At 64.6% G+C, this 25888-nt stretch overlaps 2 protein-coding genes across 3 annotated transcripts in view; one reads left to right on the plus strand and one right to left on the minus strand.

Moving 5' to 3' along the window:
* Positions 1-11530, plus strand: part of LOC105100866 (DNA polymerase nu) — a 108815-nt gene extending 97285 nt beyond the window's left edge. Inside the window, exons 12-19 of the mRNA XM_064489385.1 lie at positions 1505-1587; positions 1793-1973; positions 2081-2187; positions 7544-7695; positions 7780-7847; positions 8744-8872; positions 10135-10196; positions 11378-11530. Of these exons, the coding sequence (XP_064345455.1) occupies positions 1505-1587; positions 1793-1973; positions 2081-2187; positions 7544-7695; positions 7780-7847; positions 8744-8872; positions 10135-10196; positions 11378-11530 (935 nt within the window). The remainder of the gene's footprint in view (positions 1-1504; positions 1588-1792; positions 1974-2080; positions 2188-7543; positions 7696-7779; positions 7848-8743; positions 8873-10134; positions 10197-11377) is intronic.
* A 1902-nt stretch (positions 11531-13432) lies between these two features.
* Positions 13433-22108, minus strand: NAT8L (N-acetyltransferase 8 like). Of its 2 annotated transcripts, none has more exons than XM_064488748.1 (3): positions 21625-22108; positions 20161-20388; positions 13433-18102 (listed from the first exon to the last, which is right to left on the minus strand). In XM_064488748.1, the coding sequence occupies exons 1-3, from the start codon at positions 21998-22000 to the stop codon at positions 17735-17737; spliced, it is 972 nt and encodes a 323-aa protein (XP_064344818.1). In that variant the 5' UTR covers positions 22001-22108; the 3' UTR covers positions 13433-17734. The 2 variants fall into 2 exon arrangements, with proteins under 2 accessions (XP_064344818.1, XP_064344824.1); XM_064488754.1 differs by having other exon boundaries at positions 13434-18102; positions 20161-20325.
* Between the last annotated feature and the right edge of the window lie 3780 nt (positions 22109-25888).

Consider the following 25888-nt stretch of genomic DNA (forward strand, 5'->3'; position numbering starts at 1 on the left):
GCCCTCTCGGGCCCCACCCCCACTGTGACCACCAGATCCTGAGACGGCTCTGGTCTGAGGCAGGTTCTCTGGTCGGAGGGCGCAGCCACAGGGCTCCGCTCACTGGGCGTGTGTGAGGAGACGTGAAGCTGCTTTAGAGAGCCCTCCCGGGCAGAAGAGCCCACGAGACACCTTCCTGTGAGGCGCCGACTGGGAGGCTTGGCCTGGAGCCGCCGCAGGGTACTCGCCTCCCAGCCGAGCTGTCACCCTGCCTGCCTGTCTCGGAGCAAGTGACCTGCCAGTCATCCGTCTGACGAGTAGGCGCCAGGGGCCAGCAAGGGCCGGCGCCCCCAGGGAGCCCTACCTCCCCGTGGCGCCCCGGCCCCTCGGCTCCGCCCCCAGACGTGCTCTGTTCCCTCCACCCAGTCCCTCCCTGCCTCGTCTCTGCTGGTCTGTCCAGTCCTCCTGAAGTAGCAGGCGCCCTGACATCCCACCCTGGCAGAGGGTTCCCACAGCCCTGAGACCCTTCACAGCCAGCGGGTTGGCCTCAGAGCCCAGACTTGTGTGTCCAGCCTTCCTGCCACACGCGTGTGGCGTGGGGAAGAGCAGTGAGCGCCCTGGGGCGGTGCCCTCGGAGGAGGAGGACGGGCCACTGCCTGGGGACGCCTGTTTCTTCGTCAACCTCAGGAACCATGAGCAGCTAAGGAGGCTTACAGCCACAAACGGAAACCTGAACCTCGTGTTTCCCATGATCAGAGCCAGTTGTTAAGACACCCACTGCGCGCCTGGCACCGGAACAGGCACGGCCCCTGCGCTGGCCAGCACCTCGCGGAGAGCCTGACTGGCCGTGAAACCTGCCCCACGCAAACCTCGGAGGCTGAAGCGTGGAGGCTGAGGCTCAGCGAGGTTCCCCGACCACACAGCGCGGGCAGCCGGAGCCGGCGCTGAGCCCGCACAGCCGGCCAAGCTCCGTCATTCCTTTAGTTGGGGTGGTGGGCCGCTCCGGGTGTGGGCAGAACCCGTGGACATGCCGGGACACCGCTGCCGCCGTGAGCTCATGTTGTACGGCACAGGGGGGTCTGCAGATGTGAGGTCCCCCGTTGGCTGACTCGAGCTCATCGGAAGAGGGGCGTCCGCGTGGGCCTGACCTAATCAGGAGGCTTTGGGGCAGTGTCAGAGGTCTGGCCGTGGTGGAGCAAGCCGTGAGCTGGGGAGGGCCTGTGGTGGGGACCCGAGGGTGGCCTCTAGGGGCTCCCGGTCGACAACCACCACGAAACAGGAGCCTTGGCCATTTGGCTGCAAGGAAGTGAATTTTGCTGACGTCCTGAGGTACCTGACGGAGGTGGGCTCCCCGAGCGGACTGTCCAGACGAGGACACAGCCAGGCTGCACAGCAGGGCCCCGAGCGAAGGGCCCCACCACGTGCGGTGGGCAGCGTGGCAGTGGAGACGGCCGGCCCGGGCAGGCACGCAGGGCTGCGGGCCTGGGCCTCGTGCTGCTCGTGACAGAGCCTCTTGTGCCCACAGGCTCAGCCGCGGACCTCTGCAAGATGGCCATGATCCGCATCTTCACCGCGGTGGCCGCTTCCCCGACCCTGACGGCCAGGTCAGTGAGCGAGCGGGTGGCCAGCCCGCCAGGGCCCAGCCCAGCGTGGACCCACCTTCCCCAGTGCTCGGGGTGGAGGTGGGAGGGTGGGAGGGTGCTGTCCTGTGAGTCGGCTGGGCCAGTGCCTTGCATGTGTCTGGATGTGGCGAGCATGCCACCCCCAGCAGGGGGGCCCCTTGGCCAAGCTGCTCTCGGCTGTGCCTGGGTAGCCCTTTGTGGGACTGGGGCTGGGGCTGTGCAAGGCAGCCAAGGACTCGCTCTCCTTGAGGCGTGGTGAGGTCTCCCCAGGTTGCCTGGTGCAGAAATGCGGCTCCCCAGCCCTCCTCTTGGTGCATCTGGACCCCTTCTGGTGCAGCCCAAGGGGCACCATGCGCAGCTGCCCGCCCAGAGGTGGGTGGGCCCCACAGCCCCACCCTGGAGGCAGGGGCGGCCCTGCCCTGCAGCCTCCCCAGGACGTGGCCCTCTTAGCTCTGTCTCTGCCTCGGTTGCCCCTGCAGTGCACATCCTGAATGCGGCGTCCTGGTGTCTGGGCAACAAGGAGCCCTCGTCCCCCACTCTGCTGGCCCATAGCCACCCCTCCGGGGCACCCGAGGTCCTGGCCCTGGTGGGGGTGGGAGGGGGTGGGCTCTGCTCCGGAACCCAGGCTCCCTCCCTGGCGGCTCACCTGGACGTCCCCTAGAGAAGCGAGTGCGTCAGACCCCGGAAGGCCTGGCTCCCTCCCTCCCTGGTCTCCTTGTATTGTTGCCTGCCCCACCCTAGGGACCCCCAGGAGGGACATGGCCTTGGATGGGCCAGAGTGGGCCTGCCCTGCCGAGGGGCCCTTCGTGGGTGGTCAGTGTGTCCACTGCGAGGAGGAGGAGCTGTGGCGGGGCCAGGGGCTGTGAAGCAGTCTCCCCAGCGCCACCCTGAGGCGGCGTGCTCACTCCCCCTCATCCCTCGGGTGTGGCACCTGCAGAGGGGCCAGCTGGGCTCTCTTCCCGACACCTTTGGGACAGAGGGACCTGCTTGCCTATGGCCGCCTTTCCCATCTTGGCTTCCGATGCAGCTGTGCGTTCTCGGGGCACACGGCTTTCTCCTTGTCTGAGACCTTTCATCTTTCTGTCACAGCTTTGCCTTTGCTTCTTCAACTCTTTGCTCCTGTTCATTTTGACTTTTGAGCCTATGTTCTTTTGGTGATTTCAGCACCTTTGTTCAGAAGTGTGTCCTGAGCGAAGGCCCTGCTTGGGAGTGCAGGGCAGCGTCGCAGAAAGGAGACGGGAGGAGCGGCCTGGGCAGGGCCCCGGGCACGAGAGGAGGGTCAAAGCCCCGCCCTGGGGCCCGGGCTGCCTGCTCTGCTCTGGTTTCTGCTCTGGTTTCTGCAGACCTTGAGCAGGCGACCTCTCGCTGGGTTTCTCCCGCCAGCTCTCCCTGCTGCTGCTCCCTCCCCAACATGCGCAAGCCAGTGCCATCCAGGGCTCTTCATGGCTTTCTGCTGGGGTCCTGAGTCCGTGGTTTCTGTGGGGTAAAGTGGGAAAGAGGGTCCGCAGCCCAGGCTGGCTCGCCATCCTGGCTGTACGTCCACGATGTCTTGTGTCCGGGAAGTCCGGTCCGCTCCCCGGTTCTGAGGGGTTGATAAGGAAGCTGACGTGAGGCTCAGGGCTTTGGGGGACACTTCTTACTCAGGAATTCAGTGACCTGGCTGGTCATCTCTCCGCCACCGGCCCTCTGTTGTCTTCAGGAATTGCTTTTCATGACAAAACACATTAACCACATCGTGCCACTTAAGAAACCAAAGCAGGCGGGCGTGCAGTGCTGGGGCCATCTACACTGTGTAAACTTGAGCTGCTCTTCCTGAGATAATAGAAGAGGTAGGAAGGGCAGACGCGGGCCAAGCGCGAGCTGGTATCTGCCTGGAGCACCGTGGCTGAAACATGACACTGGGAGGCTTGAGGCACCTCATCCAGTCGCCCGAAGGGCCCCCACAGGCTGGAGTCGCAGGGCAGCCCCACCCCTGCCCACAGGCTCAGGTAGGAGGGCAGGTGCGCTGCTGACCCTGAGCTCCGCTGTAGCCCAGAGAGCTCACCCGGCCTCACAACAAGCTGTCAGCATGGGTGGCCTCCCTCCCTTCCGACATGGAATCTCCACGCAGGGCCTTTGTAGTTATCAGAACATATCAGAGCTGGAGAGAAGCCTTGAAGACTGTTGGCGCCAACACCTGAGCAAAGAGAAGGGAACTGAGGCTCAGAGCACAATGTGCGTGTCCAGGTTTGCGCAGAGCTGGACCAGCACCGGGCCCCCCGCGAGCGGCAGCTCCTCCTTGCCCCGGCCTCACGTCGGGGACCTTACCCCACCTGCTTCCCCAGTCTGGACGGTGGTGGCCGCCTCAGGAGGACGCTTACTGTGCTCCTTTGCTCTTGGGCACAGGGACAGCAGGGCCGGTGCAGGGGTGTCTGTGGAACACGGGGTCGTCTGCTGACCACACCAGCTGCCCTCTGCCTCTGACCACCTTGCAATATACAGCAACCCGAGGGCACCTGTGATCAGGCCTCCTCGCTCCGTGGGCACTGGCTCTCCAGGCCTCAGAAAGGGGCGGACCAGGTGCCCAGGGCCCAGGAGCGGCAACAGGATCAGCCAGGCAGTGAGGAGTGGCCCAGAGGGGCTGGAAGGGCAGCAGGGCCTGGACTTCCCGTGACAGGGCAGCAGGTAGAGAGGGCTCGGCCACTTCTAGGCCCTGCTCCCAGGGCAGGTGGGAGGCCTACAGCCCCTGGCCTGAGCAGGTTGATGGGAGGTGGGACTTCCAGGGGCAGGAAGACCACCACACTGGTCCAACAGGGAGGCTGAGTTAATAGGACCTCATCTTGACGGCACAGAGGGACTGCGGGGGCTGGGGTGGGCCAGGCTTAGAGACCGAGCCCCTGAGGAATGGTGGGGGGACAGCAAGAGCATGCTGACCCCTGCCCTGGCCATTCCTTTAAGATGCCCCCAGGGCAGAGGGGCCCCCCCACCGGCAGGAGGGCAGATGAAGATGGACAGCCCAGGGTCTGGCCGCCACCCTTCCCCACCCACAGTTCCCACCTCCTCTGGCCCTCCCAGGCTCCCTTAGCACAAGTCTTGTGGTCACGGGTGGTGGGTGCGTGGTTAGTGTGCAGAGAGCTAATACGCTTGGCCATGAAGGCAGGCAGCCCCATACAGCTTGGGACGGCGGGTTCAGGCTGTCCCTGCGTCACAGGCTGGGTGTCCGAGTCCCAGGCCCCAGGGGTCCACAGCCCCTAGACACCATTGTAGCTGGCATGGGGCCAGGGCAGCCACGCCGACGGGCCGGTGAGGGGTCCTTCCCACGGGGGGCTGTCTGGCAGGGATACGTGCACTTCCAGACAACGGCGGTGGGGGAGGGCCAAGCACCTGCATGACGGCAGGGGCGTGGGCCTTACCACGTCCCCTCCAGGACTGTGGCCAGGCTGTGGAAGGCACAGGGAGGGAGCCCCAGGGCTGGGCCAGCAGGGATTGGGGCCGCACGCACCTGTGCTCTCAAGATGGGTCCTCATGGCGGCCTGCACCAGAGCTGGGGGCGCCCGGACGGGAGGCCATGGATGCACGGACCACAGGCCACAGGGCCACAAGGAGATGAGGTGAGGCTCTGCTGGAATGTCCCCACAGGAGCATGGTTCTCGGTGGCCTGTTATGTCAGCCAGTGTGGGACAGAGGGATGGCCGTTACCTCAGCAGTCCACTCGCTTCCTGGGAAACGAGGGTCTGACACCTGCGTTCACCTGCCCACCTCAGGGCGTCTCCGCTTCTCCTCCTTTCCTGTGCCCCAGTTTCCGCTTAGCAATATGGTCATGTCGCCGTCAGCTGTGAGAGTGCAGTGTAAGTGACTACGAAGTCAGACCTATTCTTAGGTTGCTGCCACACCAGCAGCTCAGAATTTCACAATGTGATTTTGAGAAGTGTGAAGACTGTTTCTGCTAAATCTGGGAAAAGTTACAAGTGCCTGTCTGAGATTTCTGCCCATTTGAAAACGAAGTCCCCTCGGGAGGCAGAGACCCCACCAGAGGCCTTGAAGTTAACTTACGAAAGCGCGTGCCAGGCTGCCGGCCTAACTTCCCGGAGGCTGCACGTGCAATACAGGCCCCCCTCAGGGGGCTGCGGAGGGGAGGCCAGCAGCCTGCTCAGGGTCTGGAACTAGCCTGGCCTGTGGGTTAATTCCCATGAGGATGTGCCCGGCTGGTCACAGCAGCTCAGACTCCAAGAGGTGGGTGGGCTCTTTCCCCGTTGCGAGAGTCCAGAGACCCCAGTGGCTGACTTTGGTTCGAGGTTCAGGGCGGCAGGACTGAGGTCCTTCTGGCTCCCTGGCCGTTTCCTCCTGGTGCCGTGATGGAGGTGGCAATGCCAGCGATCAAAATGCCTCGCAGGCAAAAGGAGAAAGTGGTGGCGATGGAAAGGGTGGCTGACCCCCACCCCCACCAAGTCAGCCCTCTAAAGAGCCTTCCTGGAAGTTGGAGGGTATACGCCTCCGGTGGCTGGGAACGTAACCTCATCCACCCCCTACCCAACCACAAAGAAAGAGGAAGAGTGGGTTGGGCAGCCCCCACACTTTGTGGCAAAGCCCTGCACATCTTTGGAGGGCGCCAGCACAATCCGCCTCCGCCCAGTGGGCTCCCCTCCCCTCCGCTGCCCTGCCGTGCGCCGCCCCTCCCTGCTAGCACCGTGCCTGCCGTGGACAGGCAGCAAGATGACAAGGACCAGACGTGGCCCCTGCCCTCAAAAGCTGGGTCCTGGAGACAGAGACCAGGTCACACAAAGAGCAGCGCACTCGGCGACCACCCCTTGAAGGATGCCTAGCAGCCTTCGCAGTGGGCTGCAGGCCCTCGAAATCGTCCTGCGGGTCACCTGCACCACCACCCCTCCCTGCTCTACAAGGCGAGCCCCCATCTTCCACCCCAAGGCGGGGCTGGGACCAGGGCTGGGGTCACAGCCCTAGCAGTTGTCATCTGCATGAAGCATGTAAGCCAACCGAGACCCCACCTTCTGAGAGCGGGGACGTCTGGCCCCTGCTGGCCCGACCCTGATAAGCTGAGTTCTGTGTGGCCAACAGCAAGCTTCCAGAGCCGATCACTGGAGTGTCCCCTCCTCTACCCCTGCCCCAGGCGCACAGGTGCATCTGCCCACTTGAGCCTAAGCCCTCCCAGGGCCCCTTGCCCCTCAGCAGTGACTTTGTTGCCCCCATGCCTCCTTCCACTGCAGCGTCCACGCCCCCATCTCCCGCTTCCTCACCTGAGACAGGTTGGACAGACGCTCCTGCAAGGAGGGCCTGAGGGGGCTTAGAGAGGGGCCACCAATGGAGGCTGGCCAGGGTGCCAAGCAGGGACTCGCCCAGCTGAGGAAGCCAGAATGAGCGCTGACCTCTCGGGCTTGTGGTGGAGTCCATGGGCCTCAGCCCGGGGCCAGGACTGGCTGGGGGGTAGGGTATCTCAGGGCAGGAAGCGGCCAGGAGGGCAGCTGCGGGGTGCCCAGGCTGTGGGCCAGGACCTGTGAGCAGGACAAGCGCCCGCAGTGTGGTCTCGACTTTGTGGGACGAAGTCCAGTCCTGGCCGGGTGCCCACGTGCCCCCATGGTTGGACCTGTAGCGGGCTCTGGTAGGTGGGGTACTAAGGGCATTTTTCATTCTGCACTTTTGAAATTTGATGTACTTTCAAAATTTTATTAAGTATTTCTTTGACTTCAAAAGTAAACTTCTATGAGAGCACCGCCCCTTCCACCACCTTCCCCTAAGCCAATGTGCAAAGTGGGGGGTGCTCCCAGCGTTCCCCGTGGTCAGCCTGCTCCCAAGTCCCCATCAGGGCCCCCACCCCGTGGTGGGCTGAGGGGGGCTCTTTTTTCGGAAATGCTCAACCCCACCACATCGCCTGCAGGTTCCCCGGTCGGGATAGGCCCTCTGCCTCCAGTTGCCAGTCACTTGTAACCTGTGTTCTCCCCCTGGAGGCTGGCCTGGTGACGGTGGGTAACCCCAGCCAGCAGGCCCCAGGCCGGGTTCTCCGCCCCCTGCCGAGCCGCCACCTCCTGAGCACCTTGCACCAGGACCTCGGAGGCCAGGCCAGCCCCGACCCCCGCACTTGCCCCTGTGCCGTGGCCCTGTGATGCCCCTTGTTGGGACAGGGGCAGAGAGTGGAAGGCCCACACGCCAGGGTGGCTCCCTCCCCCCCCCACCTGTCTTCCAGGCTGGTTGCCCAGATTCACGATGAGCTGCTCTTTGAAGTGGAGGATTCTCAGATTCCTGAGTTTGCAGGTGAGCCCTGAGTAGCCAGGGTTGCTTCTATTCCACAAATAGTTGAAGCATCTCTCTAGGGACACCTGGCTGGGCCCCCCACCTGGCTCATAGTCCCAGTCCCCCTCCCTGCCTCCTACCGTGTCGCCTGGGCAGGGGCTGCAGAAGGGCCAGCCTGGTTTGGGGGCCCTTGAAAGGCCTGGATGGCCACACCCTGGCCAGCAGCTCTCAGGAGCACCAGGTGTTCTACGGTGGGGCCCTGGAAAGACAGAGGCGGCATTGGGACCTGCCAGGCTAGCGGGAGCCAGGCTGTGGGACCAGCAGTGGGCTTAGTGCGGGGGCATTGGGGTGGCTGAGGCCCGCAGGCTCAGCACAGGCTCCAAGCCTGGGCCCCGCCCTGCCCTCTCTGACACATCACCACCGGCTGTCGGTTCTCTGAAGCCAGAGGCCACCTGCCCCCCAACTCAGTCCTCAGGGAGGGCCTGGACCTCTTCCCTAACACCCATCCCGTGGGCGGGAGGCCCTCTATCCTGCGTCTCTGGCAAGAGCAGGAGCTGGAAGGGCCCTGGCCCCGCTATGCCCTGGCAGGGTCTGTGGGGCGGCTTGGAGGTTGGAAGGAGTGCAGGGGTGGGCCAGCCTCCAGGTCAGCTCCCAAGTGATGCTGGCTGCGCCCTCCCTCAGCCCCACCACCCGCTTCCCTTCAGAGAACTGCCCAGTGAAATGGTGAGACCACTGTCCTCAGCCGTCCTACACTGAGGCTATGTCCTCTGAAATCTGTTTGGAAATAATAAGCCTGAAACAAGCCATTTGGTGTGAATGACGTGCTGGTTAAAAAAGAAAAGAAAAAGTCCCAGCCCTGGAGGGAGCACCCTAGGAACCATCTAACCCCCCCTTGTCCTGGGCGCCACCACGGGCAGGGAGGCGAGGCTCCCTGTGGCTCCCGGCGGGACACGGGGGCCTCCTGGCCGCCGGCCAGCACTCTGGAGGTACCACCAGCTCTGTGCCCGGAGAGCTCCGGGCCACGACGCCACCAGGGACAGTGACAGGTGACCCTGGTGTCAGGGGGCTGGCAGCCCCCTCTGAAATGTTGGGTGGTCAAGGCACACCTGCCAGTGGCCCATGGGGCAGACACCAGGCCCAGGGACCCTGCCCTCATGGTGGAGGCTAGCAACAGTAGGTGACCCACAGGGAGAGCCCTGGGCTAGGGGCCAGCTCTGCTCGACAGTCACTGCCCTCTGCACAGTGGTTACTTGGGGTCACTCATTCAGCCAGTCACACAAAGGGACACACAGGAGGACCTGGCGTTGTCTGTACACCCAGTGTATCCCCAGCAGGGTGAGGGGCGCCAAGGTCCCGACTCCCCTGGGTGAGAAGCAATTGGACAGGGTGGCCGGGGCCCCTCCGCAGGGCTCCCTGAGAGCCCAGCAGGCCAAGAGCCCGGGGCGACACCGCCCACTGCCCACAGCCCGACCCAGGAGCCACAGCGACCGACCACGACCCCTGCCACCACCAGTGTCCATCTGCATCCGCAGAGAGCGCAGCAAGGCCTTCAGGCGGCTGCTGGCCCTGCCCTGGGAGCCCCAGGGAGCCAGCCAGTTACCCTGGGGCCATGGAGGACCGAGAACAAGGCAGCACCTGCCTGTTCCTTGGGAGTTTCCTTTGCCATCGTTGGGCTGAAATGTCAGATAACTTAGTAGGACAGAATGAACTACTCGCTTATCAAAGGGGCAGAGGGTTTGGAGCAAACCCTGCACCAGCCTACCCCTCCCTGCCAGGCTGCCCTCTTTCCCCGGGCCCTGTGGTGACCAAGCCCCGAGCCCCAACCTCCAGTGCCACAGAGTTGCTCTGACAACTTCACCGTCACATGAAACTTCACAGGGACTTTGGTAGAGAGCACAGGCTGTCCTGCCCAGACCACCCTGGCCAGCCGGGGTTGCCCCGCACCCCCCACTCCTCCCAGCCCCAGAGCCTTCTGGACAAAGAGTGGAGGCCCTGGCTGGCACATGCCCTGCCTGCCTGGCCCGGCCCGGGGCAGCAGAGGAACATGTGGGTGTGGAGGCCCCCTCGTCCCTGGGACCCACAGTTGGGGCTGGGTTAAGGCAACCTTCAAGCGTGAGTCTTGGACACGGCCAGTGGGAACTGGAATGGGCCAGGGGGCCTCGTGGGGAGTGCCAGGACAGCCAGCGCAGGGGAGGGTGACTGTGTGGAGTCAGGAAATAGGTGGGGAGCCCGGGGCCTGGGGGCCCTCCTGGCACCAGCCCCACCCAGGGAGGCTCAGGCTGCCGCCTCTCTCTTGCCTTTGTCCTAGCCCTGGTCAGGGGCACCATGGAGTCCCTGAAGCACGTGCCGGCGCTGGAGCTGCAGCTGCAGGTAGGGGAGCGGGGAGGGGCGGGAGCTGGGCAGGTCACCCTCAACCCGGCCAGGCCGCCCCTAGCTGCGCACTCACAGCCAGAGGGAGGGGAGGGGAGAGGAGCCCTGCTCCCCAGGGGCAGAAGAGCCAGGCAGGGGCCACAGCCCCCCCCCCCCCCGCCTGCAGCACCTTGGCCCCCAGACTGCTGCCCTCCCCCATCTGCCCTGCAGAGGAGCCAGGTTACCCCCTGACAAGCTGTGGCCCGTCAGCCTGAGAGAAGCCACAGGCTCAGGGGGCTGGCCTGGGGAGGCGCCCATCAGACCTCCAAGCTGGCTGCCCCCCTGCCCGACTCCTGTCTGGTTACTCTCAGAGGGGCTCCGGGTCCTCACCAGGAAGACTTTTGGGTCTAGGCTCCCCAGGTGGTAGAGAATGTGGAGGGATTACAAGGAGGCCCTTAAAGCCAGGGCAGGTTCAGGGACTCTGCCCTGTCATTCAGGATGCACCTTGAAGCCACTGGAAGGGCGGCAGGGAAGAGTGGCCATTGTCCCACGGTGGCCTCCGTTCCTCAGGGGAACAGGCCGTGTAACTGCACCCTGTGGCCCTGTGTCCTGGAGTAGTCTGTGCTTGCTCCTGCAGCAGGTGGAGACGGGAAGGCCCCAGGCCCCTGGAAGCCCGGGAGCCCCCACCTCCCCCACTAGCAGCCGTGTGGGTGGCAGGGGCCCAGCTGTGGGTGCCCCCCACCCTCCTGTTGAGAGGGGGCTGTTGAGACTTGATGGTCAAGGGCTTACTCAGGATCAGGTCCCTGGGGGGCTCTCCAGGCCCCTCTGGCACCTCTTGGATTGGCACCAGGCAATCCCCCAGGGAGCACAGGCTGCCCCGGGACACCCCCCCCCCCCACTGAGCACCTGCTAGGCCCAGCCCTTCAGGCCTGCTTGCTGCACAGGGGCCATGACAAGGAGTAGAGACAGCCAAGGTCAAGGCGTCACGACCGGGCGGGTGTCCTGTGAGCCTGTCGGCCGGTTATTGTGAGTCTGAGTGTGCATTCGTCTGTGGCAGAGCTGCTGTGGCTAGGTCTGACCAGGTGTCTTTGGACAAGTGGCTGCCTATGCACTGTGGGCCCTCAGCCACCTGCGCAGGGCCTGGGAGGTGGCCGGCAAGGGCTGGCCCAGGCCTGGCGCTCACCTCTGGCTGCCACCCGCAGGTGCCCCTGAAGGTGAGCCTGAGAGCCGGCCGCTCGTGGGGACACCTGACACCCCTGCAGGAGGCCCCAGGCCCTCGGCCCCACCAACGTCCTGCCGAGTCTCCAAGCAACCACTCAGCCACCCCCGGGCCCCTCGTCAGCGCCAACCCCTAGTGTGCGCATTTCTCGCCTTCATTTTGTCTGTAGCCCCAGGCAACAGCAGCGAAGAGAACTGGTTTCCACCAGCCCGTTGTGTGGCCTTCCCCAAGGTCAGTCAGGCACTTGGTACCGGCAGGCCCACGTTCCCCCTCGGGCGAGGGCGGCTGGGGCACTCCGAGTAAACGCCTCCTGGGAAGCCATCCTCATCCCTGGCCGAGTGAATTCTTCCGGTGGGCGATAAATGCCGTGTCCATAGTCCTCGGCCCCTCGGCCACAGCCAGGGTGGGCACCCCAAGTGGGAGAAGCCTAGCCCGGGCCCGGGGCGGACAGCCTCAGCCCCTCTCCTGTGGAGCTGGGGGCGGCGTTGGGTTTCTCCAGGCCGACAGTTGCTCACCACCTGGCCGGTGACCCAGGAGCGGCCAGCGGCCTGGAGCCCCTGAGGGCCAGCGGGCCTGTGCACAGGTCCTCACCTGGCCAGGCCGGGGCCTCTGGAGTCACACGTGCCCAGGTCCTGCAGTCTTTCCAGGAGCCTCGTGCAGGCTGGTTACCAGCCCTTGCAAGCAGGCTGGCTCCCCTCAAGTCTGTTCTCAAAACCGTCCACACAGACCCTCCAGTGTTGAGGGAGGGCCCAGCCTGTGTGCCTCGAGCTTTGCAGCAGTCTGTGACAGAGGCCGGTACGATCCCCCGTACACCATGGGGAAACTGAGGCACGGGGAGTTACATCACTGTACAAGTGCACACGGCCAATCAGTGCGCCAGCGAGGTTGCTGCTGCGCCCTCACCCCGCACCACTGCCCTGCCATCCCGTCTCGGCCCTGAGAGCCCATTCCCAGACCAGCCTCTCCCACCATGGCCTTGCCTGGGTCTGGGCCCCACATGCCCCCACTAAATGTGGCGTCCCGGCAGCCCGGAAAGGGCAGGCATGAGCCGGCGCCCAGACGCAGCTCCAGGGGCGGGCAGGGCTCCCTCCCGCATACACTGACACCGCTCTTATCTCAGTGGGGACTGGCCTCCACACGCCCACCTCCTTTGCAGAGCCCACGGGACACAGGGTGATGTGGGTCATCACAGTTCAGCATGCCTAGGCCCATTTTTCTCATGGCCTCAAGACCTTGTCACTGGTTTCAGGGGTGTGCAGGGTCTAGATGGCCAGGACTGACCACCGTGTGGTGGAACATTCCAGAACTGCCACTGCCTCGGTTGTGTCCGTGTACCTGCGTGGCAGTCTCTTTGCATGCTCTGTCACCTCAGAAGCAAGACCACTGCTGGGCTTCACACGAAACATCTCACTCAAATGACTGTTCGTCCTTGGGAGCTGATGCCCCCCACGTGGGTGGGCGCGCAGTGTTGGCACCTGCAGGCCTGATGCTGTTTCTCCTTAGCCATCCCCGGGGAGGGGAGGGGCTTGACCCTCGTGGCTGAGAAGGGCAGAACCTGCTGAATGTTCCCTCCCACAAGGGGAGCCAGGCCAGGGCCAGAGAGTGTGGGCAGAGGAAGCCCGACGTGGAGAGCTGTCTGTGGTGGGCTGGCTCAGGACCCCTGGACAAGGCTAGGTGTGTGTGTCCACCCTGAACCTCAGTGCCCCCGACCCACCTCCACGTCCCGCTCCCTAGCCTGAACCCCCAACCCCACATCACCCTCCCTCCCCTACAGACACTGGGGCCCACTGCTTCTCCCAGGTGGGCCTAATACTGGCCACCTGTGTCCCACACCTGCTCCAAGGAGGTGTCAGACAGGTGGACAGACACCCAAGCCTGCGGTAGAGCCCCCTGCCAGGGCTGCCAGCACAGGGCAGGGCCCCTCCTCCCCGGGAGGAGGAGCCCAGCGTGTCCAGGAGAGCAGCCCTTCCTGGCCCAGAACCGAGGGGACCCCTCAAGAAAGCACGGAGCCCAGTTCCATCAACTCTGATTTTATTGAAAAACAGCAGCATGGGGGGGGAGGGCTGGGCAGGCAGAGGGACCCCGCCCCCAGCACCTCCCGTGGCGCACACGCAGCAGCCTGGGCCCGCCCCCGGCCCTGGCCCCAGCCCCACGGCTGGTCTCCTCTGGGACACAGTTCGCCGCCCCCCGCGCCCTGGCGGGGGCTGTCCTGACACACCCTGGAGTCTCAGGAGTCACCAGCCCTGGCTCGCAGTACCCCATAGGAAGTGAATCCAGCCACCATGACATGGCCTGGGCTCCCCCAGCCCAAGGACACAGCACCCACAGCAGCTGCGGTCAAACAGCCTGGCCGTGGTGACTCTGGTCCCCACATCTGATCTCGGCCCATCTGGCTGAGTGTCGCTGCCCTTGCCACCCTCCCCACACACCAAGACCCAGGTGAAGGCTCATCCCGGTCGTCCCCCCTTCACACAGGCCTGCCCAGCACTCTCAGCCAGGGAGGAAGGAGCAGGCGGTTCCAGGTCTGCCGGGAGAAGAGGAGTGGACGAGGCCTCAGGGCCAGCCCGTCCCCACCAAGCACCTCCTGGCCTCCCCTTCCCAGGCTGGAGCAGTGGCCTCGGCCACCAGGCTCCCTCCCTGCACACACGCACACGCACACACACTCACAGGTATGCCCCTTCTCCAAAATGGCGAATTATTGCTGTTAAAAGAACACACCCAACAACGGCAGGCGGGGGCTCGCCCTCCTCCACCCCGGGCCCTGGGCTGCCCACCCCTCAGTGGGCCTCAGGCCACCACTGGAGCATGTCGTCGGTACCAGGAGGCAAACGTAGTCCCCAGTCCCCGATCAGCCCACACCCAACCCAGAACTCAAACTCCGAAAGCCTCGGCCAGAGGCCACTGGCACAGGAACATGGGCCCATGGCCAAAATGATTCACAGAAGCGGCTTCAGACAGACACAGGAGCAGCCGGTGACACGCAGGACACGGCCAGGGAGAGGCAGCAGGCTCCCGGGCTCGGGCCAGGCCCTAGGGCAGGCAGAGGCCGGTGCCCACACAGCCAGCATGCCTCCCAGAGGCCAGAGCCAGGCCCTATGGCCCAGAGAGCCTCCCACGCCACCCCCTCCAAGGGTGTCTCTGAGAAGACACCCCCAGCAAGCTAGGGGTCGCCCAAGGACCACGCAGCCTCAGGCCAGTTGCCTACATGGCCTCCAGCCCAAGCCTTCGGCCCACAGGGCGGGCTAGACCTCTCTCCCCACCCCTCCCCAAGGGCAGCGGTGGGACGCCAGGCTGGACATCAGTGGAGGCAGAAGGTGGGAGGCGCGGTCTCCACTGTCCCGGAGCCGGACCACATGGCTGGCCCCAGCACAAGCACACTGCCCGCCCTGGACGCCCACCTTCGGGGCCAGCTGTCTGAAGAGCCCATCGCCAGGCAGCGGCAGCCACCCTAGGGGCCGCCCGCCCGCCGTGCGGTAGGGCCTGGTGGCAGCGAGCCACCTGAGGTGCCGCAGCCCTTGGCTGCCTTGGGTCCCCCACCCGGAAGTGCCCCTGGGGTTTGTTTTCCAAGCTCATCTAGCGAAGACAGCCTGAGCGCTCTGCCGCCCACCTTCCACTCCAGACAGACAACAGAAGTCCTGGAAGCCCGGACCCTGAGCACAGGTGCTGCCTTCCCGCCTGGGAAGGCCCCGGAGGCCAGCGGGGACAGGGAGGGGGGCCAGGGCTGCCCAACTCAGAGAAGCTGCCCGGACACGTCGCTGGGCGGGACCCCAGGAGGATGCTTCACAGAGGTAGAAGTAACATCAGAGTCTCTACAAAGGTAAAAACCTCACATCTCAGTGCATGTTTGTGGAGCAGTCAGTGCCCAGGCTGGAGGAAGGGTGGGAGATCTGCCCCAGGGGTCCCTGGGGCCCAGGAGCCGTACGCTGGCCGGGCAAGGGTCCTGCCCTGGGCTCAGCGTGCACCCAGCCCCCCCAGCAGGCACACAGGCGCCTCTGCCCACCTGAGGGGGCAGGCAGCAGCTGGGCAGCAGAGTTCCAGACATGTGGCCAACCTGCCACACGCCCCGTGGAATCTCTCTTGGCAGCAACAAAAGGGCATAGGAAAGGTTGGGAGCCCAGCCAGTGCCTACCACCCTCTGGGCCACCAACCAAGGGCACGCAGCTCTAACAGACACCAGCGGGACGGGAGGGGCCACACCACTGCCTGGAGCTACACCAGCAAGGCGCTTGGGTTGATGCCAGCAGATGTGGGCAGCCCCGTGGCTCTACCCGGCCCAGTGGGCTCCAACGGCCCCCACCCTCGCGCCCCCACACCAGGGACTGGAGGCCCAAAGGCACAGGATCAAAGCTGGCAGCGTCCCAGGGCTGCCCCCGACGAGACACGACCCGCCATGCAGACCTCGCGTGGGCCCTGCCTGTGCTTCCCCGCCGGCCAGGACTCAGACCAGCCTCGGCCCCAACTCAGGCCACCCCAAGCCGAAACCAAACCAAACAGAAAGAGGAAAAAGGCACAACTGTTTGTTTTCCATTTTGCTAAAACACTTTACGTCTGTCTGTATAATCCACATTAACAAAATCTGAGAGCTGCAAGAAAATAGGGTGCCGATTTCTGTACAGTCTACAAAACTCCCATCCCCAAGCAGGGACCGGGCGCCACCAGGGAGAAATGTACAGGGGAGAGCGGGGTCTGTACAAAGCTCTGCAGACACTCGGCTGCTGACAGCACAAGAGGCCCTGCAAGGAGCCGGGCTGGCTTCGCTCACCGCTTCCTTCCAAGCGCCTCTTCCAGAGCCGCCCGCCACGGCCCCGCAGGTGGGGCTCAGTCATGGCCCTCCACTTTCCCCTCTCCCAGCCCCCAGAGTAAGGGGGTCTTTATGCCCTCCTGCCACCAGGCCAGGTCCAGGCACACAGCTGGACATGCTGGCACTGCCAATCACGACCTTCCTTTCCCTCCTCTGAGCCCCCCATGCCCAAGAGCCCATGCTTGCAACCTCAGGAATGAGAGGGTGGGAGCACAGCTGCCCCCACCCCAAGCCACAGTGAACCCACTCACCCCTCGCAAAGCTTCTGTAGGGCAACAAGGCTGGACAGGGGTCCCAGAGCCTCCTCACAAGCCAGGAATGCTCTTTGGGGGAAGTTATATTACATCAGGGTCTCCCTCCAGATTCCAAACTCTGAAACCCTCCACCCACCCGGCCACCCACCCCCACCAAACTGGGCCAGAAATAGTGCATATTCTAGACCACACAGGTGTGTGTGTGTGTATGTGTATGTGTGTGTGTGTTAAGGTATCAACTACCATTTTGTCCCAAGAATTAAAGTCATGCAGAGTGCTATTCTGTCTAAATAACTTATTAAAAAAATAGGTCGGCTTCAGGCTGGCAGAAGCTGTGGGCTCGGTGGTGCAGGCAGCAGCCTGGGTGTGTAAGTCACAGGACAGAGCCCGTCAGCAGTGAGGCAGGAGGTCCTCAGGGAATTCTGGGAGAGGCCACCATGGTCACGCTGGCGCTGGGGGAGAAGCGACCCCACCAGTGCCTCCCCACCCTGCTCTCCTGAAGGGCCCCACCACGGCTGTGCAACATGTTGCTATGGGAACCACACCTGGGTGATGACGCCAATCAGCAAAGCCCGGGCAGGGGAGGGGCAGGTACCAAAAGGAAAGAGGTGATCCGATGTCAAAGCAAAGCTGAACTGGGGGAGGCAAGGGGGACAACGGGGCCTCCAGAGAGGCTGGGCTGGGGCCAGGGGTGCTCACCAGTCTGGGTCCAGTCTGGGCAGGGCAGGGCAGGGGGGCGGGAGGCCGTAGGCATGCGGCATGCTGCAGCCAGGCCACATCCTCAGCATGCAGAGCAAAGCAGGCCCTTGGCCAGCTCGGCGCTCCACGGGGCCATGGCCGGCTGGCGCAGCAGGCCACGCCTTCCAGGGACTGATGGCTGAGCCGCCGCCTGGCTGGTAGGCAGGGGTCTGCTGGGTGGGGACCTTGTTGCAGAGACTCTGTGCTTGGTGGGCAAGGCTGGGCCCTCCTCCCTGGGGGAGGGCTGGGAGGGGTGCCTTGAGCCAGGGCCAGGCAGCTGCGTGGGCACGCGGTAGTCCACGCTGTCACTCTTCAGGGTGTGGCCCCAGCAGACTGAGGAGGGCGAGGGGTGTGGCTGGGAACAGCACACCTCCCCAAGTGCCAAGGATGAGCAACAGCCCCCGCGCCCCCCAAAAACCAGCCAGAGAACCGTGTGGTGTCAGAAAAGGAAAAACCCAACACAAACACCAAGGTGAGTGTCTGAAAGCGGCCCGGGCGGCGGGCAGGCGGGCGGGCAGGCGGGCAGGGTGGCGGGGGCGGGCGGCGGTCACTCCTCGCGCAGCTGCAGGCGGTAGCGGTGGTAGCGGACCTGGAAGAAGAGGCGCTCAGCCAGCGAGAGGGTCATGCCAGGCATCACGTAGCGGTCACTCGAGCCCATGTGTCTGAAGCCCAGCGATTCATAGAGCTTGTGGGCGGCCACCTTGACGGCCGTCGTGCCCAGCACCACTGCGGAGTAGTTGTGCACCAGGGCGAACTCCAGCACCTTGCGGCCCAGCGCCTTGGCGATGCCCTTGCCACGGAATCGTGAGTCCACAGACATGCGCAGCAGCTCCACGGTGTTGTCCGCCGCATGGGCCCGCGCCGCCACGATGCCCACCACGTTGCCGTCCAGAACGGCCACCCAGAAGCAGGAGCCTGCAAGGGACAGTGCAGTCAGGACCACTGGCGCTGCTGCATGACACAGCTGCCCCTACAGGGCCCTCTGGGCACAGAGAGCCAGGCCTGACCTGCCCGCCACCCACAGCAGCCTGGGAGCCACCCTGACAATGGGCCTGAGGCTGGGCAGGGAGCCCAGTGGTCAGGCCAGCCGTTCCCACCTCCGGCCCTGACCAATCACAGCCCCATGCAGGGCAGGAGGAGGGGGTAGGCCTTAGGGGAATGAGAAGAGCAAGAGGAGCAGAGGGGAGAGGCCTGCGGGGCACAGAGGCTGTCTCCTCTGGTGACCGAAGGCCTAGGGGCTACAGGAGGCAAGGCCGGGGTGAGTGCCCGCACAGAGGAGCCAGGCCTGCGTTTGCCCTGCCTGTGGCCACTCCAGTCTCCACTGCCCTGTCCCCCTGCCAACCACCTCCACCAGCCGCCTCCCATCCCAGCATCACTCCTTGAGTGGCCAAACCCTCCCTCTAAAGCTTCTGCACCCAATGCTAGTCTGAAAGACACTCTTCACCCCTCCGCCTGACCCCTGGGGGTCCCCCACTGTCTTATCTGCCAACATGCCCCCTCAGCCCGTCAGCTCTGCAAGGGAATCTCCTGTCTCCTTCACTGCCAAACCCTGAGCCAGAGACTGGACATGAGGCCGGGACTCAGGAATGGCTGAGGGCCCCCTGCCGCTGACCACCCCCTCCACTAGCTGACCTGCCCGCTACCCAGGAGTTCTGGCTCTCCCTACCCACCTAGGCCAGGCCAGAGATCAGGACAGTCCTGGAAGCCTCATGCCTCCCAGGCCTCAGTTTCCCCACTGCACGGACACTTCCGCAAGCCCAGCTTCTCTGCCCCTGCAGGACCTTCCTGTAGGCCCACTAAATGTCACCCAAGGAGACTGCAGCCAGGAGAGGGTAGGGCCACACCAGGCCCCAACCTGAGCCCCACTTCTGCTCCTGCAGACTGGGCTGGGCTTCGATGCCAGGTGGGTCTCCCCTTCTGGCCCCTCCCACCCTGGGCAGAGCCAGGTTGAAGCTCGAGCTCCATGGAGGCTGATAAGATGCTTCATTTGGGCTTGAGAAAGGTTCCAGGGGAAACAGAGGTGCCCAAGTCCAGCCAGGCAGCTTTGGGGCCAGGGAAGAACCAGCCACCACAGCACAGGAGCTGGCCATGGCAGGCAGAGTCACCCTTCATCTGCGATGCCTTGCCTCTCTCGTCCCCTCCTGGCACTTACCTGCTAGTTCAGGCCCACCCTGTTCCCCCCTCCTGAGCCCAGAGACCTTCCAGCACCTAGGAGACCCTCGTGCCCCACTCCAGGCATGAAAAAAGCATGTGACCCTGCCTCCCAGGACCCACCCTGCCTCAGAGCCAGCCCCTCCCTGTGCATGAGGAAAGAATGGGTCTAGACCAGGTCCCAGCCCCTCCCTCTTCAGAGAGCCAGGAAGCTGGGGCGAGACCCTGGGCTAAGTGGCCAAAGACCACAAGTGGAGACCAAGACTTGACTCCTGTTCTCCTAGGGTCCTCATCCCCCTGCCAGAGTGACCTCTGCCCTTCCCTGGATCCTCTCCCCACCATGTGGCCCTCTGCCCCTGCCACACAGGGCCCTGCCATCCCAGGCCATCCCAACATCCAACAAGGCACACCAAGCAACAGGACCCAGAGGGGTGAGGCTCCCCCCACCCACTAAGCTCCAGGGCGGCAGCAACTACAGCATGAAGGCCAGGACAGCACGGCCCAAGCCAGCTCAGGCTGCTCAGAGCCCTGCCCTCAGAGGACACGGGGACACCCGGGGAAGAGGTTCAGCCCCAAGGACCTAGTTCTGCCAACCCCAGTCCCTGCCAGCCTGCCACACCCCCAACCCTTGGCCAGAGCCCTGCTGCCCAGAGGGCTCAGGTCATGGGGGTGCCCCAGCCTAGGCTGACCTGGGCCTGGTGTCCTGTCCTGCCCAGGCCTGCCCTGAGGCTCCTGGGGTTGGGGCAGCTCTGCCAGAAGGAAGAGCTGAGAAGATGGCAGGCAGTGGTGGGGAGGGGAGGTCAGGGACCCCTGGGGACTCACCGGGGGGCTTCATGTAGTACTGCTCGATGTCAGCCATGTCCGTGTGCAGCGCGCAGTCCAGGTAGGCGAGGACCACCTTCCGGCTGTAGTAATAGCGCAGGCCCAGCAGCCCTGCTGGCACCAGGCAGGTCAGCAGCAGCGAGCGGGTCAGGGCAAAGCAGAGCGCTGCAGGGAGAGGCGGCGCAGGTGACCGGAGGGCAGGGCAGGGCCGCACGCTGCACCAGCCCCCTGGTGAATAAGCCAGTCAGGGGCATGCACAGAGAAGAGACCACGCCAGATATAGCAGGACTGTTTTCTCTAGAAGAGCAAAGAACGTCAGAGCTGCTCCTCACCACTCTTCCCTATTACCGAACTCCCCACCACAAGGACATGCTCCATTATAACCCAACATCATAGCATCTCTAAGTGTCCTGAGCGCAGCAGCAGCATCTGGGCAGGCTGCCCTCGGTAGTTGGCGGGAGCAGTCCCAGGCAGGGCTCCCCGGGGTGGCCCCTGCCCATCACCCTATGGCCCCTTAGCTGAGGAAGGGTCTTTGTCCACATCCTGGCCCACACTAGACTGGTGGGAAGCCACAGAGGCACCTACAGGCCATCCCACCCTTGGGAAGTGGGAGCTCCACCTTCCAGCAGGAGAGCCCCAGCCAAGAGCCTCCCTGAGCCAGCCTCTGGGTGTTGTGAAGACAAGAACAAGGGAGGAAGGCCAAAAATGCTTCCAGCCTAGGCCACCGGGAGGCAGACGTGCCTGCAGTGAAAGTGCCTCCGCTGCGTGACCTTGGGAGAGTCCCACCCCCGAGTCTCAAGCTCCTCATCTATGAAATGGGGAGAACCGGAGAACCACCTCCCGTGACAAAGCCTCAAGGGGCAAAGCCCCAAATCCCCTGCAGCGGCTGCCCCCTGCAAGGACCCACTGCCCCTTGCTCTGCCTCCTCGGAGCACACCCTCCCCCGGCACCCCGGGGAGCTGGATGTCTTCCCCTCATAAATTAACACTTGGAGCCGCCGAGGCAGCCTCCCCCGCCCCGTGGATTATATATAGTTACACGCGCCAGGCGCGGGGCCTCGGCAGCGGGAGCTACCTGCCGACACCCCGCCCCCACCAGGGATGACCGGGGAGGAGACGCAGGTGGAGACCCCGGTTCTCTCCCGCCCGCAGCCCCTGCACTCGGCCCGCACTCGTTCCCACGCCCCCGCCCGGCGCGCCTTGGCCGGGAGCCCGGGCCGGCCCCAGCGCTGGGCGCCACCTCGCCCCGGGCCGCCGCAGAACGCGGCTCCGCGCGTGCAAGGGGGCGACAGGGGTCCGCTTCCTTCCCAGGATAGGCCCGGCCCGAGGCGGGGGTGAGCGGGCGGAAGGCAGTCCCGCGCGCGTCCCCAGAGGGCCGGGCTGGCGCGGACTGCGGCAGGCGGGGGTGCACCCGGCTGGCTGCGGCCCCGACCCCGCCATCCCCGCGGGGTCCTCGTGCACTGACCCGCCAGCAGGACGTAGAGGAGCTGCGTGCGCGGGTGTTGCCGCAGGCCGCGGAAGGCCGTGTTGGGGATGCGCTCCATGATGCCGTCGTAGAAGATGCGGCGCGCCGCCTCCTGCTCAGCTGCGCGGATCTCGCGGATGTACACGCCGCGCCCCTCCGGCGGCCCCGCGCCCCCCGCGTCGCCGTGGGGCTGGGGGCCGGGTGCAGGTGGGGGTGCGGCGGGCGCGGCGGCCGGCCCAGGGGCAGCGGCCAGCGGGGGCCACATGGCGCCGGCGGCAGCGAGCAGCGCGTCCTTCTTGGCCCCCGGCAGCGCCTCATGGTCCTCGGCGGCCACGATCTTCGTCTCGCAGACCATATCGGGAGGCCCACAATGCATGCACCCGGCCGGGCGGCGCAGCGCAGGGACGCGGGCCGGGATGCGGGCGGGCTCAGCCCCGGCCCAGGGCAAGGGCGCGGCGCCCTCGGACCGGCCGCGGCGGCGGCGGCGGCGGCGGCGGCGGCGGCAGCTGCTCAGGAGCGCGGGGCGGAGGCGGCGGGCAGCCGGGGCGCGCGCAGGGAGCTGCGCCGCATTTTGGAGAAGTATTTATAATGCAGCGGCGCCGGTGCAGTCGCGGCGCCCGGGGTCCCGCAGGGTCCTAGCGTCCACTTCATTGGCTGCCGAGGGTCACCATGTGATCTCGAGGGTGGGAGCAGACGCCGCCTCCGCGCCCGCCCGATGGCACACTTGGGCGCTGCACCGCGGCCGGGCGGGGGCGGCGCGGGAGGCCCGGGGCACGACGGAGCGACCGAGCCCCGCTAGGTGGCCAGAGACGAGCGCGCGTGCGGCCGGGGTCCCGACCAGGAACGGGCGCCCCGTGGGGCTCCAGGCTCCGCGCCTCCCGCCAGGCCCCTGCGCCCCCGCGCCCCCGCCGCCTAGCGCGGGCCTGTGAGCTCCGGACCTGGAGCCGGGCCGCCGGAGCCCGTAGCGCCTCGTCCTCCTCCTCCTCGGCCACCTGGCGCTGTCACGGAAGAATCTCCATTTCCATCTCCCGACCCTTTGTCTGAACGCAGCGCCTGGCCGGGACGTGGAGTGGGGGCTCCGCGGCTTCCCCTGCTGGGCGCCCCTGGGAACCTGCGCCCGGGGCCGCACGGGCTGGAGGCGCGGGGACGCGGTCGTAGCTGGGTGTGATGCCCACGTCGCCCGCAGCCCCGCGCGTCCCCGCGCAGCGCAGCACGCCCAGCTCGGATACCAGATCCCTGCAGAAGGCACGGGGGTGCGGGGCCCACAGGACCCCTCCCGGCCCGGCCCCCGCCCTCTTCGTTCCGCGCATGCGCCCCACGATCTCGGTGCAGGTGAAGCGGAGGCTCTCGCCGCGTGCCCCGGGTCCTCGCGAGCCATACCAGCCGACGCTGCAGGCCGGGGAGGAGGGGGGAGGTGGAAATGAGAGGACAGGTAGTCCCAGGCCCACCCCCAGCACTTGTAGAACTCACCTCCCTGCATCTCTGCACCCTCTTACCCGCGTCGCCCGAATTCCCCGAAAGTGGCCCCGCAAGGCAGCCCCGATCTGAGTTCACACCCGCGCGGCTGAGGATGAGGCCTGGGGGTCCAGGCCTAGGACTCTCAGCCCGTGTTGGGGCCCAGGGAGGAGGTTACCGTCGCCTAGAGGCCAGGAAGGGGACTACCCCTGGCAGCGTCCCTACTGAGGGACTCACTCAGGCGAGTGGGGAGAGGGAGGACGCAGGTCCCAGGAGTTGAACTAGTCCACCGGCGGGGGCCGCAAGCGCAAGGGTCCCAAGAGTCATGGGGAAGGGGCGGCCAAGCTGGGAAGTCACCCCTACCCGCTGTGTCAAGAGATGCCAGGAATTGCCTGGGGCAGTTGCCTCCTCCTTGCAGACCAAAGTGGAATCAGGGAAAATCTCAAAGGCACTTGTTGATCCATGTGCTGCCTGGGGGCTGCTGGGTGCCCTGACCAGCCACAGTGGGACCAGGCTCTGAGATGACCTGAGGATGGTCAGGTGAGTGGCAGGAAGAGTGTCCCAGCAAGCTGGACAGAAAGCAAGGGTCCAGGCAGGAAAAACCCAGAATAGGGCTGGAAGGGAGTGGAGGGTAGTGGCCTGGAGCGGTCAAGGGGCTTCCAAGAAGGAAAGGCTTGGAATGTGGGCCTTGAGTACTAGACCAGGGATTAGGAGAACACGCTATCTTGCTCCCTGATGGGGGCCAGAGGGGAGAGAACCAGGCCTGCTGTCCAGGAGCTCTTAGGCAATGTCCCGAGATGGACCCCATATCCTGGTGTGAAGGGGACCCTCAGAGCAGAGTGGCCCAGTCCCTGCAGGGCCACAGCCTCTGCTGGCCGTTACCCACCTCGCCTCATCCCCGGACCCTGAGCCTGAGGCTACCCCTCCTCTGCTCACAACAGCGAAGTCCCAGGATGGCTGGAGGGGCTGGGCTTTCACTCAGCCCAGGCTTGTTGCCTCCTGCCCCCGCAGTGGCCTGACTTCACCCTTCAGCCCCCACAAGTCCCTGACAGCCTCCAGGGCCACGAGGCAGTGGTCTACCCCCACCCCACGGGTCCTGGAGAGTGCCAAGACCAGGGTGGGAGGGAGCCAGACTCAGCTTGGAAGGGACAGGCTAGACCCCAAGGATGGCCACCAGGAAGGTCTTGGAGGTGTTGGGGCCTGGACTTCAACATGCTCAGAGTTGGGGGTGGCCTGAGAGGAAAAGACCCTACAGGCAATGGAGTGGCCCCAGGCACCACCTCCGAGCCTGTTTGGGGCCCAGGGAGGTGGCTGCAGTCACCTAGGGGTCAGGAAAGGGACCGACCCTCACAGAGTAGCCCGCAGAAGGACCCAGGCAGAGTGAGGGAGCTGGGAAGCAGGCCACACACCGTCTGCTGCCATCAGGAGCCCATTTTACAGAAAACCAAGGGTCGGTGAGGTCAAGGGCAGTCTGAACTCCCAGAGCCCAGGACTGCCCACCTCCCCCACCAGAAAATCCCACTCATTTCTCTGGCTTCGGCTGCCCAGAGTCCCCTCCCATCAAGACCTCTGGGCTGCCCCAACCATCCCAAGATTCCCCAGCCTTATGCCACTGCCAGAGCCTGGTGGGTACCCGATGGGGTGGCGGAGGTCATGCATGCAGTAGTGAGACCCCCCTACCCAGATCCCAGACACCAGATTTGGGAGGGCGCCCTTGGTACTGCAGGGAGGAGGTGCCAAACACCGGATGGTTTGCTGGCAGAACAGCCCCCAACCCCCACTGAAGAAGGGAAACCACAGGCAGACTCTCGGGGTCTCCTGGGTCACAGTAGAGGGGGGCCCAGGAAATGGGACTGGGAAGGATGGCAGAGGGGGTGGGAGCACTGGAGGAAGTGAACCAGAAGGCCAGGAGATGGAAAGAAAAAAGAAAGCCAGGACCGATTGGAGGCCCAGGGTGCAGCTAACAGGAACCACAAAGAGAACATGAAGGGGAGGAAACAGGAAAGGACGGCCACTGTCATTGTTATTTCAGCTGAAGGACTGAGACTCCTGATTGGAACCTGTCCAGCACCTCGAGTGGACCTTCAGTTCTGAGGGCAGGGAGTGATGGGACCTGCTGCAGGCAGCTGCAGACCCGGTGCCCTGCTCCGTGCTCTCCTCACCGGGTCCCTCATCCACCACTGGCCTTCCCTTCAACACCGCTGGGTGAGTGCCTACTCGCTGTTGGGCCCTGAAAAAATAAAGGTCTCCTGGGGCTTTACAGCTCAGTGGGGGCGGAGCTGGAAATAAACCAATAACAGAGATCAATACTCTAGTATCTCTTTGGGTCAAAGAAAAGCAAGCTGGGATAAGGGGGTGAAGAGTGAGGCAGGTGGTGGAGGAGCCCAAATGGGAACTCCATGGAGCAGGGACAGCATGTGCAAAGGCCGTGGGGGCTTTGAATTAAATGTGCCAGCAGGGGATATTTTCAGACAGGTGAGCTTAGGAAGTTTACTTACCACACTGTTCTCTAGGAAGCTACTTGAAGGCATGTAACAGGGAGATGATGGCATGGGATCTAGGGAACAGTGGATCCGAACTAGAAGAGTGAAGGGTGGGCAGTGGGCATGCCCAGTTGGCTAGGAGCAGGAGGGCAAGGGCCCAGGAAGGGACACGTGGGGAATGAATTGACTGCTAGAGAATGTGATAAAGGCAGACAAGGGGGAAAGAGAAGGCAGACACAATCTCCAGAGAAAACAAAAGCTGTCCCAAAGGTAACTCATTTCCAGCTCTCTCAGCCTCCAAGAATTATACTGACATGGAGTCATAA

This window comes from Camelus dromedarius, chromosome 1 (assembly GCF_036321535.1).
Source record: "Camelus dromedarius isolate mCamDro1 chromosome 1, mCamDro1.pat, whole genome shotgun sequence".
In the NCBI taxonomy this organism is placed as follows: Eukaryota; Metazoa; Chordata; class Mammalia; order Artiodactyla; family Camelidae; genus Camelus; species Camelus dromedarius.

What these genes read in the sequence shown, in the direction of transcription:
- NAT8L (XM_064488748.1), bottom strand. Translation starts at nt 22,000, where the DNA reads ATGCATTGTGGGCCTCCCGATATGGTCTGCGAGACGAAGATCGTGGCC. An exon ending in CCTCTACGTCCTGCTGGCGG is followed by an intron (nt 20,389 to 21,624) that starts GTCAGTGCACGA and finishes CTTATTCACCAG; the next exon opens with GGGGCTGGTGCAGCGTGCGG. An exon ending in GTACTACATGAAGCCCCCCG is followed by an intron (nt 18,103 to 20,160) that starts GTGAGTCCCCAG and finishes TGTCCCTTGCAG; the next exon opens with GCTCCTGCTTCTGGGTGGCC.